Below are 19,299 nucleotides of genomic sequence, written 5' to 3' on the forward strand. Positions count from 1 at the left end.
TAGGAGGAATAAAGACAAAGGAGGGAATAAAAGCGTTCATATTAGCTTTGTGTTCATAGACTTTTCTGTGTGCTCCTGCTTATTTTAAATCACATAAATATAAAGGAGGTGTTAGCACACTACATTACTGTTACTCACACTACATTAAGTGTCAACACGACTTATGATATTAATATTATAGTAAGACCAGTCAGACGGTCAGCATTCCATTTTTTCCAAGATTTTTACCCAATTTTTCTTTTTTTCTATTCTACCCACTAGCCACGTTTCCCCCATCACACAGTGCTAGCAAAAGGGAAGGGTGAATGCTAGAACGTGCTTCCTGCAAGACACGTGAAACACCACCGTATCTTTTCAAGCTGCTGCTAACGCAACGCCATTGGACAGCTCAACACGCTTGGAGGAGAACACTTGCTGCTAATTCTGTTATGTCAACTAACAGATGCCCATGATGGCTAGAATAGCGCTAAAGGATGAAGAGGAGAGGGACAGCCGTCCCACCCACCCAGAGACAGCGAGGATAATCATGTTCTCTTGGACTTCTGACCATAGATGGCTCTGGTGTTTGAATTCACAATATCCCATGTGCATTAAAGGTGAATTCTGCCTATTTTTTTTAATATTTCAGCATAATTGTATCAGTAACACAAACAAAATCATTCAGAGTGGTTGGGTGTGAAATGCTTTGTTCTACAGAAACTTAATATTATTAAAAACACACTGCATTAACACTTTAGTAATGCCTGTATCACTCACTAATGACACAGAAATACAAAGCTTGCTTACAAGCTATAACATCCATGTTCTCTCAACCTTAAAAAAGCCTACAGCATCTGCTTTAGGCTCAGTTTCCTCAAACATGTTACTCATCCTCTCCAGTGTGAGCCATAGAGTGATTCTGACCTGGGATATATCGTAAAGGGGAACATCCCCTAAAGTCCCCTAACCTCTCACTCACCACATGCATCATACATTCAGTCATGAGCCCATGAGTCATTTAGACAGACAGACAGTCCCCACATACAGTGTCTGAGCTTGAATGACCTTTTGTAGAACTAAAAGGAAGGTAGCTTGTATACAGTGAGTAAACAAAGCCGTACACATTTTACGGATGTCATTACTGATTACATTAGCAATTGATTAATCTACTAATTCTTATGATGACTGATTGAGTAATCAGAGTTTCTAAAAATGACCAAACAATAAAAATGCCTTCACAGAACAATACCTCACAAAGCACAGCCTTTATAAATACTTCAATCATTTGATTTTATACTTTAATTAAGTAATTGTGACAGCCTTAGACACCCAAGGGTTGTGAAAGCAACGTTTGCCCATGTATAAAAACGTTAGTCACCATATGTTCATGAGCATAGTCATGAATACATAAATTTGCTCATACTGCAGGCAGACATGTATTTTGGGCTGTTAAAGAGCCAACTAGGCACTGCTATTATCACACGATAAATTTTCACAAGGTGTGATCATTTAAAGTGCTGTGCAGTTTGGTGGAATCTGGCTGTGATATTAATCTTTATGTGGAGTGGTTCACTGTAGAAAAACCTACTGACTCTCTTTAGAGTGGTGCTGAGAGGAACTATGGTGATAGGTCACAATGTCTGTAACAAATATAGCCATTTTATTTACAATCCAATCCAGTAAACCTATAGTTTTTAGTAAAAATGTAATGATATTGATAATGGTAAAATCTGAAAAAAGTTTTCTTTGGGTACTATTTTGCCTTACAACATGCTGCATTTACCTCTCCACCATGAATGTTTTTTAAAAAGAACATTTTAGACTAAAACTTTCATAAAACAATGTCTCAGGCATTAGACACTGTATTCATAACCTTTTCATGTAATAACTTTGTGTAAGAGAGCTTTCAGAGGCTCTTTAGACGTCTGGTTCCTACTACCTCCACTTAACAATTCTGACTCTGTAGGTTTCTCTAGAATGAAGCACTTCACACCAAACTGCGCTGAATGACTTTGTTTACATCTCGACTATTTAATTACGCAGAATTTTTGAAAAATCTGTGGAGCTCCCCTTTAATTGCAAAAACAAAATAGCAAGACTGACTTAAAAGTAAGCATAGGTCAACTGTTTGTATGTGCACTCTGTCACACACTCGCGCTAAAGCCACACCAAGACACATGAGCTGTAGGCAGTCTGGCAAAAGCGACAGAGGAAAACAATATCAGCCTTTGTCTGGCTGGCGCAGAGCCAGCGTGTTGCACTGTCTGTGGTGACTTCTTCATTTTTTAAGCTTTAACACCTCAGCATGGCCTCCTTCTCTCTACTACTACTACTACTACTACTACACACACACACACACACAATCACAGTGACTCTTTTGTCCCTAAACAATGGACAATCAACAAGATCTAACTTGATCTGTGGGCTTTCTTTCATGTGTGCTTCAGACAGATGAGAGCTTCTTGTGGCTGTGTTGTTGCAGAGAGTTATTTCCAGGATATTCCACCTTGACAGAGAGAGATAATCCACCGTTCAGCCGGCCTGAAATTATAATAAACTCGAAAGAAATTTGCCTCTCAAATGAGCGCTTCAACTGTCAGTGTGGTTACAGCTTATCTCTTCAAACCGTTTGAAGGGCCTCCTGACTCACTGTACTTGAATATTAATGAGCTATTAGATGGTAAAAGCTACTTTAAAGACAACAGATGCACATTAAAACACACAGCCAAGATATTTTCGTGTCTGAAGTTTGTTTCCTTCGTTTTACACTAGGGTCACAAAGCTAATGTGGCTAACAAGTAATGTTAGATTACATAGATCAATTTATTATTGCCTAATTGCCTAAATAATCACACCTCAAACCTTGTTGAGCTGAAAGGTCATTTTGAAATAGACTTGCTGATGCGGTTTCAGACACTGTATGACCAGCGTTGCTGAGCTCTGCTAAAGCCAGAATAGACTGATAAATCACTGTGGTAATCAGTTATTAATCTCAACGTTACTGAGCTCTGCTAAAGCCTGAGTAGACTGACAAATCAATGTGATGATTAGTTTTTATTCTCAGTGTTGCTGAGCTCTGCTAAAGCCTGAGTAGACTGATAAATCAATGTGATTAGTTTTTGTTCTCAGTGTTGCTGAGCTCTGCTAAAGCCTGAGTAGACTGATAAATCAATGTGATGATTGGTTATTAATCTCAGTGTTACTACACTCTTTTAAGGGAGGACTGAACTGAACAGTGTCCTCAAGTGTTCACAAGTGATAAGTTTACTACTGGTGTTGTACTGGACTCATGCATTGTGTTTCGTAACAAGTTACACACGTCATTAAGTGAACATCACATAGCTACCCACTTCATAGCTAAATAGCAAGATGTTGTTATTGTGGTATGGTGAATTGTTTGTTTAGTTCATAAGACAGAAGTGGGATTGTGGGAGCAGCGGTGGACTAAAGTGGGATTGTGGCAGCAGGCCAAAATACTGTTGAAAAAGCTTCATTTAAATAAGTGAATTTTTAATGGAACATATCAAAAGATTAATGATATGAAGAAAACTGTCAACCAGTAACAGCAAAAAACAGTGTGAATTCAATAAAAAAAATTACAACAGCAGAGATTTTATTAATTCGTATTCTAAATGTACTGTAAATGTATTCTGAATATGTTTCTTTTTTATGTATTGTAATGGAATATGTCACTGAATACATTTAGAACAGTGTATTTCGTATTCAGCCATCACTACATTTCCAAAGTATTCTACCTAACAAAAATACAGGAAATGTAAGGCTGCCTGACGGCTGCTACTGCTGTTTTTATCTATGTGATAAACTTTTATCCATACTTACTCAATATCCACACTTACTTATCCTTTCTTCTATATTTGAGTATTTGAGATCAATGAACAACTTGATGTTGTTTAAGGCAAGAATGTGGCAATTTAAGCATTAGGTTTGCACAGTGCTAACCATTATACAGTCGTATGCCAAAGTTTGGATATATTTTTTGTTTTGTTTTTTTTGTTCATTTTGTGATTTTTTCAGGAAAAAATTATCCTTAAATATGGCATTTTCTGCTAATTTTAGTGTACAATTTCATATTATGTGCTGAGTTTAACATATTGAAAAAAAAGAAAAACATTAAGTATAAATGTGCCATAGCTTTTTGTTTCATTTGTTTTCTTCTAAATTTTTTAATTCAGCAAATGAACAGTAATTATGCATTAGAATGTGTAGAAGTGTGTTCTCTGTAGAGGATGTGTTACTTAGTTTCACAAAGAAAATCAACAAAACATGTAATTTGAACAGGAGTGCCCAGACTTTTGCATATGACTGTACATAACCGTCCATTACTGAGCTACACTAGCTTCTTAGCTCTAGGGCAAAACTAAAGAAGAAAACCTCAGACACCAAACATGCCTCGGCTCATTGACTACATCTGTAATAAGGGGGGAAGACTGTCTAGATGTCTAGTGTACAGTTCTGATGCTGTACATTTACTAGCAACAATGCATCAATGCAGGCCTACACTATTCTTTACTCTAAACCACTGATGTTTCTGAATCACTGTCAGTTCTGATTCACCAGAACTGGAGGTCTAGGATTCAGCCTCTTTCTGACAGATGGTTTTGCATGTTGTTGTGTGGTAACTGTTGGGGAGCAACAGTAAATTTAGCTAGTAATGTCCCGTCTGATGATGCCGTTCCTGTATCTCCACAGTAACACCATGGCCAGCCCTGATAGGAGAATGTAAACAGGAAGCAGTGTTGATGAAAATAGCGACGTTTAAAGGAAGTACTGGCCCAAGGAACCTCGGCTAACTGATTTCTGTTTGGCCTCTGGCTAAAAGATCTGGTGGGACACTGTGACTAGCACTCTCCCTTTCTTCTAGTTTCACTCACGCCTACAGAGCAGGACTGTCTCCATCAAATTGTATTAGAAACTTATTTGAGCAACCGAGGGAGTTTAAAGCACAAACAATAAAAATGAACTTAATTAAATAACTCGTAAATAACTTTTATAAGATTCCAAAGAACTCCAATGGCAGAAGATAAAAGATCTTTAAAAAGTATCAAACAAATGTGGCAAAAGCACGGCGCATCCATCAGGCACTGTTTCTTACTATAAGAAGGACCAGAAGAAGGATTTAAAGGAGAACTTAAAGTATTTTTTTTCAATTAAACATTCCTGTGCTTGATAAAAGACTTGTATGATGTGTTTTATGCCGTCATTTACTCATCGGTCATTTTCTGGGTGTTGATTTTGTATGTTAATGACCATTGCTCTCATTGGCTGTCTCAGTAGGGGGGGCAGGGTAAGGGATATGATCACTGTGCTATTAGAACTCAACAATGGCTGCAGGGGAGGCACACACTATGAATGTTTGACTTTTTAGGCTTGTTTATGCAGAGAGCCAGACGCAGTCACTAAATCATGGGCATGCCTCAGCCACATGTCATTACGCAGTAATGTCTAATGCAGAAATTCGCTTTGTAAGCAAATTTTGTTCACTTGTTTTGCCAAAATAATGTCAAGTTCTGGTAGCCTAATCCTAACCCTAGATATCACTGTTTTACACCCATCCATCAGAGACGTGTGTCCGTGTGTGCGACGGCAAAAGTACGAAGGCTGGCTTAGTGGGAGTTTTTATTTAAGTGGGGCATAACCTTTGCTTGATATGACACAGCACATCCTAACAGCCTGTATAAACATGAGGGAAAATAAGCCAAAACAACAGAGACTTCAGGTTTTAGAATTTCTGATACAATTACTAGTAGCTTATATGTGAACAGGCAGGGAAAATGCAGTTTTGTTTATTAGGTCCCCTTTAAATTACGCATTTCTGATTCATCAAGAAACAATAAAATATTATTTATCTATATTTCTTTCATTCAGTACTCATGAGAAACCTGACGGAGAGTATCACAGACTGAAAGTAACAGTACAGAATCTAAGTATAAAACAATGATTTTCAGTGTGCCTTATTAAGAGACTGTGATAACAGAATACAAAGAGTAAGACAGAGCAGATCATCGCTTTGTATTGTTATTTCATTAGTGCACCATAAACATATCGTTGATGTCCAAAGAAAAATAAGTCTCTCCAAAATGGTACGTTTACAGGGGAGGCCAAAAATGTTCTATACTTTCAATGGAAAATAATGTAAAATGATTTTATTCCAATCAATTTTGTAGCATTTCTATTGAAATTGTCACACAATGTAAAGAGTAGCTGCCAGGCTCAAGTGAAGCAGAAACGCTAAAAATTTGAAAAAAATGGAGATACATGGTTTTATTTGGACAGTGATGATATACAGGCCTGAAGTCTTATAGTTACCAATCTGTGGCAATTTATTACTGTGGCACTTTTGTAGCCCTTTCTGCAGTTTTGCAAAAGATCTTCTTAAGTTAGAAGTAATTATTCTCATTTCCTTTTCCAAGAAACAGCTGTTTATGTGGGCCATCACTGCTGGGAAGTTGCTGCATTATTAAGCTACATTTCCCAGTAGTTTATAGTAGTTTATAAACTTTCTAAGGTTTGCTATATGCACACACAGCCTATCTAACCTCCATAGAGAAGCACTGCCAATAAAATGAGATGCTCTGGAGCAGCCAAAGAGGAGCCTAAGGTCACCAGCCAAGCGTCAACTGGAGGGGTCTAAAGCCCCCCAGCACAGGGCTGTGGAGCAGTGGAACTACATTCTTTGCAATGAAGGAGTACCATTCAATACATTTGGGATAAGTTGGAGCAGCATTTGTGATCCAGATCTAATCATCCAACGTCAGTACCTGAACTCACCAATGCCCTTGAGACTGATTGTAATCAAATCCTCACTGTTAACTCTGTTAGTAGTTTAAAAGCATTAAGGAAAAGTTGAGGTATAATTTTAGACGTCCAATTTAAATATTATCACTATTGATTTATTATACATTATATTATATTATATTTGTTGTATATTATATATTACAATATGATAGCGCATGAAGGTATCAATATAATATTATTATCATTAGGTTCCCTCCCACTCTAGAGTAGCATCTACATTGCTAGGTATTACTGCCATTAATAATTCAGTTTATACAGTATATAGTATTCACTGAACAATGTTTGTAAAGAAGACACCTCAACATATTAATGTAGCTTCCTTTCTCTTTGTGGTGGCTTCATCGTAGAGCTTCATTGACTACAATTCTATATATATGTCTTCACTTTAATCTGGCCCCTTGGTCGCTTTCAGAGAAGTTGTGTGAAAACACACACGTCCAGCAGATGAGTGTAATCTCAAACTATGGGCTGCCACGAAAGCATCTGACGCACCGTTCCTCTTCCTTCCTCTTTATCACCATAGAAACGCAGAAAAAAACTCACTTCACAACGACTAAAAGGACGTTTCTCTAAAAGAGAGGAAAACCATGACAGATATGTTTGGTCAAGGATAATGTTCTTAAAAAACGTGTGATAACAGGCAAGCTAAACAAGGTCAACTGACGGCTAAGTGTTCATGCAAATTAGTGACGATTTGCTAAAAAGCTCAAGAACATGGCCCAATACAGTATTATCACGATGAGACTTTACGAAAAATGTGATTAACGAGGCTAATGTAGCTAAAGGAACAAATAATGGAAGCATACAGCACTAACTGGCATTGTATAAACTGAATGCCAGTATGTCATCACATACTGTACTCTAAGTATTTTCAAGCAGACCTATGAAAAGATGTGGTCATTTTGTAGCTAGGTACAGGCCAATATTTATTATACAGCACAATATGTCACAATAAGCTTTTCTGAGCATATCAGGGATATTGTCAGTAAAAATGCTTTCCAACTGCATGTTTGATTAAACAGAGAGCATAAATAGTCCTGTTTAACTGAAGTTCATGCAGTACAGTATGTGAAATGTAAAATGCAAATAACTGGATTCATAGTTTCTGACAGTCTTTTTTAATTGTTGCAGTGCTATGTCTGTTGGAACTTGTCAGATGCCAGTAAAAATAAATATCATGACTTATCGTGTATCATGAAAACATCTTGTATCTTGATATTACATTTTTGCCATAACGACCAGGTCTAAGTCTATAGGCATGTGTATGTTTAATCCACTACTGAAAATCAAATTACTACTGAAAATTCAACAAAATACTACTGTTAGCTCATTCATCAACGTTGAGACTGCTTTTTATGAATAAACACATATCTTAAAACACAGATTCCCACTTGTGTGGTGTTTAAGCTGTCATGAACTGTTGTATTACATGAAGTAATTTGGACATGCAGTTGGAAACCATGCTAGTTGTGGCTATACTCTGCCATCATTTGCTAGCTACATAAGCCTTGTAGCTTCAGTGCAAAACAACCAAATATGTCCTGGCTGACTGACTACATCTGGAACAAATTTGTGTACATTTCAATTTTTGTCAAACTATTCCTTTAAGAATAAATACCTACCTTCCACCAGCACCATATCCTTCAACTTCTCCACAGCATCTGCAAAGCGGGCCACGTCCCTTAAAAGTGGAGGGATTTCCTCCACATCAATGACAGTCCCCTCTGCATTCTCCATGGTTGGGCTATGGGCCAAAGCAGCCCTGCCATGGGCCTTGTTGAAGCCCCAGGTTCCAGCAGTCTGGAAAGGGAAGCCAGCAGCACTGGCATGGCGACTGAGGCCTGTGGGCCGTTTGAGATTTGGGGCTGGCGAGGAGCACCCACCCAGCTTGGAGTGGATGGCTGGTGTGCTGGGACATGAAGAGGGGACAGAGTCCAGCAGTGCCTGAGTGGACAGACCATCAATAGTGTCTCTGTGAGGCTGCTCCTGGAGAACGGAGAGCTGGGATTAAACAAATGAGAGAGAAAGAGAGGGAATGGATGGGATGAGAGGCAGTGGAATAATGGGTTAAAAGATCAAGATGGATACATGGGGTGTAGTTACTGAATGAATGATGATGAGATGGTTAATGAACATAGGTCGTACACACTGGCATAGTTTGACTATCGTGGTCGAGCATCGCTGGATTAAAACGTGGTCCAGGCTGATAGCATTTTGAATGGGGATTGTTAGCTAAAAGAATAATGTAATCCAGGACTAGTCGTAGTCTTTATCTGGGGAACAAACACTTAGAGTTCCACTGAGTTTTTGCAACATTTTGTGGAACTTCCTATAGTACCATACGAGTTATGACAGCTTTATGACACCAAAACAAACATGTTGTACAGACAGGCTTGGATGACAGCATTCATCACTAACTGCATTACTACTGCAAGTAGAGTGAATAGGATCTTGTCAGCTTCAGCAAACCTGACAGCATGTTTTCAACCCACTTAACCTGCAAAGGCTTCTCTGCCTCTGAACTGTCTTTCAGTTGTATTTAGAGCTGGGTTTCGAAATTCAGCACCTATACGGTACCAACAAAATTACATCAATACTATCAAGTACCAAAAAAAGTACCAATTTCAATACCTAGGTACTCTTAGCATCTGTTAACCAATAAGCATTTTTGGTCCAAAATCTAGACTGGTGATTGGCTGTCTAAATTACATTGCGTATACATTAATGGCAGCACTTCTTTATTGGAATGCAGTCAGTTGCAATCAGTAAATTTACCCACAAACTCCATTCTGGTTTAAACCACACACATCTTTACTTAAAAATTGAAATGACTGTATGAATAGTCACAATAGTATCAAAAGTGTTGTTCAGAAATCAGTATCGAAGTATCGGCATTAATATCCGTATTAAAGCGTTCTGAATGATATTCAGCCCAGGTAATAATTCAAACTACTATTATTAGTATTACTTAACACAGCAGATATTCAAGTTTCAAGTTCAAAATGTCTACAGACAGTAGCTATAAACCTCCTACAATCACTACTCCCTACACTGGAAAATCAGGAGCACTGTTTAGAACACTTCTAGCGAACAGAGTTCATGATTTAAATAAAACGTTTAGAACTAATGTGGGTATTCTGAGTCCGGTGTAAGTAGGTGGAAGATTAGGATGATTTCAATGGCTGCCAAAATACAGAAGCCCACAAAAATGTTACTTTTTTACATTTTTTTTCAGTGAATTAAATATGCTACAAGTGTTAATAGAACAGAAGCTTATGCTATAGTAACTAGGGATGTGCACGGGTACTCGAGTACTCAGTTAACAGTTGGAGGAGCCCGTATTCAAATACTGAAATCACTATTATTGTGTCCGTATACTGGAAGACAGAGAAAACTAGGCTAACAATTCAATGAAATGTTATTTTATGTTTTAACAGCACTGTTACATGTTAGGGTTTTGTAAGTATGTACGTACATTATGTTACATTTTGTCTCTCCGAAACATAAGTGCCTGATCACGTTGCCAAGGACACACAGTTTAGAACGAGACTGAGAAGTCAGAGGCAGTGTGGCTGTATCGCTGAGTAGTTTTAGAAACCAAAAAAAAGCTTTCTCTGACAAACTTATGTACTGGCATGTTGTCCACTGAAGAGAAAAGACCTTGTGTAGAAGACGATGAGTCCTCATCAGCACCCATTTAGCTTTAGTTTCTAGTTCAGAAGAAAACTACCGATTTGTCCAGGCTAGTTTTGAATAATAAAACAAGCTTTGAAATTGTATTCCTCCGCTGTACGCTAACTTTGGCCAAAGTACTTTTTAGCTGTTTTTCTTTCCCTGCGTTTAACTGGATGTTCGTTAACCAACTCTAACGCATACTCAAATATCAAAATTAGTGGGAATACACATCCCCAATAGTAACTGCTATTTTTCAGTGGAAAACAAAAGCACCTGAACAAAATCCCTATGTCCTACTGCAAATTTACAGAATCTTTAAAGTTTTTCTCTCATAGATCCACAGTGCAACACACCCACTGTTTTTGAGTTAAAATGTAATGTAATGTCATGAAATGTAAAAGTTTGACTTGAAAGAGAAGGTTTAGTAGACTTCTATCTTCCAGCCTGTGTGAAGCATGAATTAAAGCTGCAATATCTGAATGTCATGATCTGTAGCTGGATAAAGGAGATTTCAGTTGGTTTTGAATACTCTGTCTGTCCCATACTGGTTCATACAGTTCATTACAGAATTTGCTTTGATTGCCAAAATGCAAGATATCTGCAAGATAGCATTTCAAAATTGTGTACATTTTGTATACAGTATATTCAGTAGTCACATTGGAACAGATTCTGCTAAGGGAAATGCGCTGTGGCAAGCAGCCCACGCAAGTCTTCTGAGGGCCCAATATTCATACTGGTGCTCCTGTTGCTAGGTTACACCTGTTTGTACACTACCTATTTGTGGAGCATTGCAAGATTATAAGACCTCATGTAAGTATTTATCATGCTGTGTCCAAAAACCATGGACCACACTAATGAATGTGCTATTAATGGTGGTGTACTATTATGGTATACTATTTAATATAGCAGGATGCCGCTTTTGCAGAACACTACAAAATAAAAGACTCACAAAATAATGCACTATGTACCGGTCCACTGTAGTGACCACAGCAGTTTTGGCCTAGGTGTGAACGGGATCACATTCAACATACTGTTATTCTAGGAGATAGAGCTTTGTTTTATAGAGATGTTCTCACCTGTCTGAGACCACAGCTTCACCATTAATGCCATCACTGACTGCCAACAAGCTTTAACACTTTATTGTGGACAGCCTCATTGTATCAGCAGGTGTTGCTCATAACTACTTTAGCTACCCCGAAAGAAGTTCAAGAACTTAAATGGAATTTAAGAACTTAAAGTTCTTGAATTCCATCAATTTTTCTAAATTTCTGAATAATTCAGTTCTTAAGATGTAAACAGGTTCATTCAGAGTGCTCTAATGTGAAGTGGTTCATTGTAGATAAACTTGCAGACTTAGATTTATGTACAGTGTGGATGATAGGAAACTGGGGTCACAATGTCTACAGTACAAATATAATCATTTTATTTACTATCCAAAGCCACCAGTCATCCTACACGAGTCTTTTGAGCTTTTATATGTAATGTTGATGATGGTAAAATAATCTATAGGGATTATTTTGCCTTTGCCCTACATGTACCTCTCCACTATGCATGGATTAAAATACATTTTAAGCAAAACATTATCACAAACCTGTCATAAAACAAAGTGTCAGACATCAGCCAGTGTATATCTAACCATATCATATAATAACTTTCTGTGAGGGAGCTTTCAGAGGCATTAAACTCTTCAGAAGTCTCGTTCCTGTCACCACCACTTTGAACAATTCTGACTTTGCAAGTTTCTCTAGAACATAGCATTTCACACCAAACTACTCTGAATGATTTTCTTTACATCTTAACCATCTAATGTAGAATTTGTGAACAATCAGCGTTCCAGAGTTCCCCTTTAAACTAACTACTACAGCTAACTAGCTCTCCAGCAATGAGACGTTTTGCTGAATGGAAACACTAAAAAATAAGCACAGACTTTGCTCTTAGGAAAACTGTTAAATTCTTGCATTATTTTGTGCCACAGACTCTTTTACATGTAGCTTGTTATGGTCACGGCACCTACAATTATCGGTTTTCCACGACCCTTAAAGTGAAATTCCATATATTTTTCCAAAAGTCTGCATAATTAAATCATTAAGATGTAAACCAGGTAATTTAGAGCGGTTTGATGGTAAATGCTCTGTTCTAGAGAAACTTACCAAGTCAGAATTGTTCACAGTGGTGGTGACAGGACTTGACGCCCAAAGTGTTAACACCCTCAAAGAAAGCTATTAAATGAAATGGTTATGAATACGCTGTCGGAGACAGTTTTGCGACAGTTCTGATGTGAGCTTTTTGGCTTAAAGTACTTTTTAAAAATCATTCACAGCACATTCAGGATGTTGTAAGAAAAAATAGTCCCCAAAGCAAACATATTTTTCAGATTTACCACTATTTTACCATGATCAACATCACATAACTCAAAAGACATAAACGTTCATTAGTTGTCTTGGATAATAAACAAAATGGCTACATTTGTGTTGTAGACATGAGGACACCCAGTTCCAATCACCACCACTGTGAAGAGATTTAAGTCTGTAAGTTTCTCTGTGATGCACCATTTTGCATCAAACCACTCGGAATGACTTTTTTACATTTCAACAACTGAATTGCGAATTCTTTTATACTTAACTGAGATGCTGAACAACAAAAGATTTAGCTCCCATGAACCTAAATACTGTTTTTTTATTGATATTGGCCATGGTCGCATCATAGACAGATCATTTAATTTCCCACAACAGCAATGAGAATAATAAAAAATAGCCTGACTAACCAAAAACTGTTGCTACACACTTTTAAAAAGAAGGTTCTTTAGTAAAGGTTCTATTTAGAACCATTAGCTCTATATAGAACCATTTCATGCTTAAATATAAGAAATGGTTCTTCAGACTGATGGAGAATGTGTTGTATATGTTGTATATCTACATAGAAACAATTTGAAAACGGTTCTATAGCTACAGCACCAAAAAGAGTTCTGCTATTGTTATAACGTCAAGCCTATAACAATAAAGGAACCCTTTTTAGTGCTATATAGAACCATTTTTAAAAGGGTTCTATATAGAACCACATACAATACATCCTCTGTCAAGCTGAAGAACGATTTCACCACGAAAAGAACCATTTAAGCATGAAATGGGTCTACATAGAGCTGCCTTTACTAAAGAAACGTTGAAGAAACATTTTTGAGTGTAGTTTAGAAATTGCACTTTTTGACTGAAATTCATGAATAGTCGTGGTTCTAAATGGTTACTGAATCGTGAAAATACTAACTAAATGTGTTAAAAGGTTTAACTACACAGTAGTAATGTAAGTGTGTGGTTTGTAGTGACCACGTTGCTCAGAAAACACATTTTTAGAGAAGTTAGCCCAGAGCCGTTATGCTAACTAAATTAGCAGCCCAAACTTGTCACAGTAACTCTGAGAGGGAAGCAGCTAAAAGTCGGTAAACGGTAACGTTGGCGTGGTCTTACAAATATTGAAACCATGGTACAATATTTTTCTCTCCAGTCAGGGAAAAGATAAAAACGTTGAAAGTGTCTGGGGTGATTTAAGGAGTTAAAAATGCATTTAACGAGATACAGTATCAGGTACAATTAACGTAGCTAGCTGGCTAGCATAAAATATAAGAGTAAGAGAAGGAGAGAAAGCCGTTGAACTTACTGAGGTGTTGTGCGGTGGAGGATTTCCTGACTGAGTCTTCTTTGAAATCGAAGGCGCTTTGGACAGTTCCTTTTTCTTCCGAGAAAACATCTTTACGCTTTCCAGATTAAATTCAACAAACTGTAATCCACTTGTCCAGTAATACGCATCCCAAAACGGCAATTTGTTCTTTCACATCAGCCGCGAACTTTGACAGCTGCACTTGCCTGCCTCGACTCCTTTTCCTGTGATCTCGTCACAGCCCAGGCAGAAGCGGTTAGAGCTGCTGCTCTGCTGTCATCTGTTGGCGCTTCCTTCATTCAGATCGTAGCCCAGTCTCACTCCGATTAAGCAACGTTCAGTGATGGAAGTGAGTTCTTACTAGTGAGAACTGAAATCTAACATGCTTCAATATATTTTTATACTTGTAAAAGATGTATTTTGACACGTTATAACTATTTCATGTTTTGACTAGTCACTGATCACTGCGGAATTTCATTCAAGAACGTTTTACACTTTTTCACTCTTGAATAAACGGCATTCAGAGTAAGAACACGTAATGTATCCTCAACATATCCACGGTGAGGATAAATCAATACTTAAAAGATCAAAATTCCAGGCAAAATGAAATATTTAACCACAAGCACATCTGTTGTACACATGTCTACTCGCATCCTACAGTAGTGTCTAGTAGAGTCTAGAGCCCATGTGTCAAACACAAACCAGGCCCGCCACACAATCCTATCCAACCCGTAAAAGTATTTAATTTTCTATTCATATTAGCCCGTTTCACAATGTGCTGCACTACAGTCCCCAGCATGCACTGCAACGCAACGTGCTCCGACTCTGCTACCCCAACAACAGTCTGTGGGACAGCGGTTACACTTCAGTTCTACACAGTTCTGCTCAATTCCACACCAGTCATATCACCAAAATACATTTCAGCTGCAGTTCAACCATTATAAACACTTAACATCAGCTCAGCAGCTCAGAAATTGAGCCCACGTCTTAATGAACTTGCAGCAAAGAAAGGACGCCAGGTGTCCAGGTCAGGCAAATGGGCAGGTTTAATAGACCGAGCTGTGGACATTTAAACTTTGAATATTTCAAGCGTCCTTGTAATATTTCAAGGTCAACTACAAGTGTCTGTATTTTACTGGTGAGGTTTTTGACCATTGTGAATAAACAATGGCCAGTTCGGATTACAGCACAACATTATTTAAAAATGAAATAAAAACTATTTTTTTGTCTGGCCCACAGATTTGATGAGATTTTTAATATGGCCCTTTTACTGGTTGAGTTTGACACCCCTGCTCTGGAGTGAGATTTTCCAGTTCAAACTCTAGGAAAACCCCTTCTGATGACGTATATTGAAGGTGCAAACTTAAGCCAGATAGCTGACGTTACTGCTAGGAAGCTGTAGGTCATATTGCAACAGTATAACTACGGTAATGGTCTTCAAATCATCACTACAGCGGAAAAAAAACAGATAAACAACAAAGATGACTCGTCAGATGAGGAGAACAACAAGTTAAAAGCTAAGGTTAGCAAGACATGAAGTTAGATACCTGGCCAACAGTCTTTCTGACTGAAAGGGTTAACAACTGTCTCTGGCGCCCATTCGTGAGTCATTCGACGGAAACGTCGATTTTTGTGTCCCTAGTGTTTACAGATATATTACACTTGAAAAACATAAGGTTACAATTTATTTATATTTTAACAATTACACCTTCTTGAGTCATCAATTTAGTAATATTGGCTTTTAAATCAATTATCTAGAATTTCAAGCACCACAGAAGTGCTCGTCCTCACAGTCATGTGTAAAGGGTTAGTGCCATGTTTTGAGGTAATTTAAAAGCTATTCTGCAATTCTATTTTTGTGAAATGAAATGATTCACATGACAAAGAAAACAAATGCCAAATAAATATTATAACATATATAACGAAAGTTGTGGTCCCCAGGAGTCGTGTCACGAAATCATCACACTGATGACATCTCTTGACTTCCTTTTACTTATTTTCTAAAGATCTATGAAGAAAAGCACTTGGTAAGACCACTGTCTCTTTTCGGTCATCAGAAATTCTCATTTAGCTCATGGTTTCATACAAAGCTTTTAGCTGAAGTCAATGGCATGACCTACTTTATTCTTAGGTCATTGTGAAAAACTAGAATACAAATGGATTAAATTACATATTTTAGTGGATATTCCATGATTGACAAGATGTGGTTTGATGCTCTGTAGCAGTCATTTTGTAAAATGCGTTTCATTAAAAATGTCACTGGTGTTACCTTTCTTATGTGTAACACCAATGACAATCAGTAACACCAGTGACTCCTATGGATAGATAAAGTGGACGTTTCTGTAGAATGACCCTTTTGCTGAATAAAGTTTGAATTGCTGTTTTCTTTATGCTTTTGTTGAACAACTGAGGTAAGAGTTATGCTAACCCTATTGTATTTATTAGCCTATAGATCAGTTACTAGGCAAGCAGTCAGGATTGGTTGATACCACCAATACTGATCTGAATTATTTGTCTTGAGATATTAGATAAATGGCTCAAAATTGGGCCCAAAACTGTAAAGATGCAGTAAAATAGAATAAAAGTCACATTCTTACATTTTACTAGTGGCATAGATGCATACACAAGAGCTTTGTGAAATGCTACAGTCAAGAAGTCATTTCAACAATCTCTTTAAACTTTTATTTAATTTGTTAACAAAATTAATATTGCAGTACAATATATTCCTTCTGTGATGTTGTAGAAAACGTTCAGAATGAGTCAAAAGGCACAGTTGTTTACATTATGTACAGTTCTGTCTAAATCATAAATATTTAGATAAAATAAAGAAGCCCAAAGTAAAAGTGCTTAAAATAATTTTAACTGGAAACAATAAAAACAATAATAATAATAATAATACATACAAACAAACATACATACATACAGTCAGTAGCAGTTGTAATAAATGTTTTGTATTTATTATCAAAGTGTTTTTGTGATTTCTTTTGTACTTGCCAAGATATAAAAGTTTGGGCAGAGAAAGGGTATAGAAATCTGATTCTACAGAAGTTCCTGACCAAAAATGGAGCTACACATTGTCTCTTAGGTCTCTTACATACACAGTGGGCTCTTATCTAAGACCAGAGACATGCTTTACCTTTAGTAGAAATGTAGAAAAATTTCAAGGAGCAAATTACAATAACCCATAGTAAACAGTACAATGGCGTAGGAAGAAGGAAGATATTGACTGTCCAATCAGTGGAGGACTTTTTTGGGTAGTATCGTAAGTAATAAAACTTAATTCCTCACAACATGGGATATATGAATACCATCGGTTAGTCTGTGAAGTTTTCTCTCTCTGAAAAATTGAAAACTTAAAGTCTAGAAATACAGTAGTCAGAAATGTACCACAGCCTTTCACTGTGATACATTGCTTAAATGATTCCCTAACTGTTCCTGAGATTACACATGAGACCAAGCACAGACTGGAGGAGAAAACTTTGGTGTCACTGCATTCTATGGCCAAAGCCCAACAAGCGAGTTTACACGTATACTGACTTAGTGTGAAAGATGACTGATATACATACATAAATAAACATGTCGATGGTGGACAGCAGTGCAAGGCAGTGCAATAGATTTGGTGGCAGGTTAAAATAAGCTTTTGACTACATCTGCATTTGGGAATCAGGAAAAACAAAAGAAAAAAAAAACAGAACCCTGACAAGACATTTAAAAGTGTTAAACTACCAAACATGATTATAACCATGACTACCCACTACTAAAATGTCCCATGTATATAAATAACAATAATTATAGTTATAATAACAATAATACAAACACCAACAGCAACAATAACATCAAAGACAATAAATTGCTTCCATTCCACCTATACAAGAACATGTTGACCTCATAAGAAGAACCTCTTTGAAACATATCTTGGCTATCTTTTTTTTTTATATATATAATATTTTTCTGATGCATCTGAAAAAAACTGTTTCAACAGAAAACAAAGGCCTAACAGGAACCCTAATCAAGCTATAGATTCATCCTCTAGTTCGAGGGGCAGTTTAATCTTTATTGCTAAGTGTTATGCTCCCTCTGACAGGAGAGGTCCAGTGGTTCAACTGTCAAGTCTTTCACCTTTCATAATGTAATAGGTTCAGCCTAGTTACTAAAACAAAACAAAAACTCTTAAGATAGCCAACTTGCCTAATAAATAATTTGGTGTCTAACCCCCAAAGCTAAAACAGGTCCATCTTTAGTTATTTTAGTTAAATAATAATTGGTCTGGACAGTAATAAGTTTATACTATACCTGAGAAAGTACAAAAACAAGCAGTAAAGCAACCAAAGTACTTCATTTGCCTATGGCTGAAGTTTTTAGCTTTCTTTTCATAGCCTAGATTTTATCAACCAGTCTGTCCCTCTACTCAGGCTCAAGCCCATGGGATGGTAAAAAATAAAAAAATTCATGGGGTCAACAGGTAAAACAGCAGTTTTCAAATCGGTCAGTGAGCCCCTCTGGTGAAGCCTAATAGGCTTCGTGATGGAGGGAGCAATATGCTGGTCATAATAATATCACTAATCTCTATTTGAGAGAGACACACACACACACACACACACATAAATAAATATATATATATATATATATATATATATATATATATATATATATATATATATATATATATATTATTATCAATCATAAAAAAACAGGCAGTTCCGGTCCTAAAATCTGATTGGTTGAGCCAAAAATGTCTGCAGTATACAGTGATTGGCCACCAGACGTTCTTCTCCTCATTCAGCGGTCAATCGTTCATTAGCAACGACATCGTACTCTATTCTTGGCGGAAAACTTATGTTGAATATTATTAACTTATTTATCTAAACATCATGTATTTTAATATATTTTATGTTTGCCAAAGAACACCCTTCCCCGTTACAGAATCGCAGTAACACATGACCTTGAGTGGCTTATTGCTCCACACACAGACACATTTTTTATATATATATATATATATATATATATATATATATATATATATATATATATATATATATATATATATATATAAAAGCAATAGAACATGAGAGGGAGTGTGTTATTGCGAAATAACATCACAGCCATGATGTTATTCGCAATAACACGCGACCTAGAGTGTTCTACTGCTTTTATACAACAGTTAAATAAATAGTCAGA

The 19,299-nt window shown here is 37.0% G+C and overlaps 1 protein-coding gene across 1 annotated transcript in view; it reads right to left on the reverse strand.

Annotated features, from left to right (window-relative positions):
* Window positions 1-14,381, reverse strand: part of arhgap45a (Rho GTPase activating protein 45a) — a 46,667-nt gene extending 32,286 nt beyond the window's left edge. Inside the window, 2 exon segments of the mRNA XM_036556359.1 lie at window positions 8,418-8,796; window positions 14,122-14,381. Coding sequence (XP_036412252.1) covers window positions 8,418-8,796; window positions 14,122-14,211 — 469 coding nt within the window. The 5' untranslated portion in view covers window positions 14,212-14,381.
* Between the last annotated feature and the right edge of the window lie 4,918 nt (window positions 14,382-19,299).

The sequence above is a fragment of the Colossoma macropomum genome, unplaced genomic scaffold, assembly GCF_904425465.1.
Source record: "Colossoma macropomum unplaced genomic scaffold, Colossoma_macropomum, whole genome shotgun sequence".
NCBI lineage: Eukaryota > Metazoa > Chordata > Actinopteri > Characiformes > Serrasalmidae > Colossoma > Colossoma macropomum.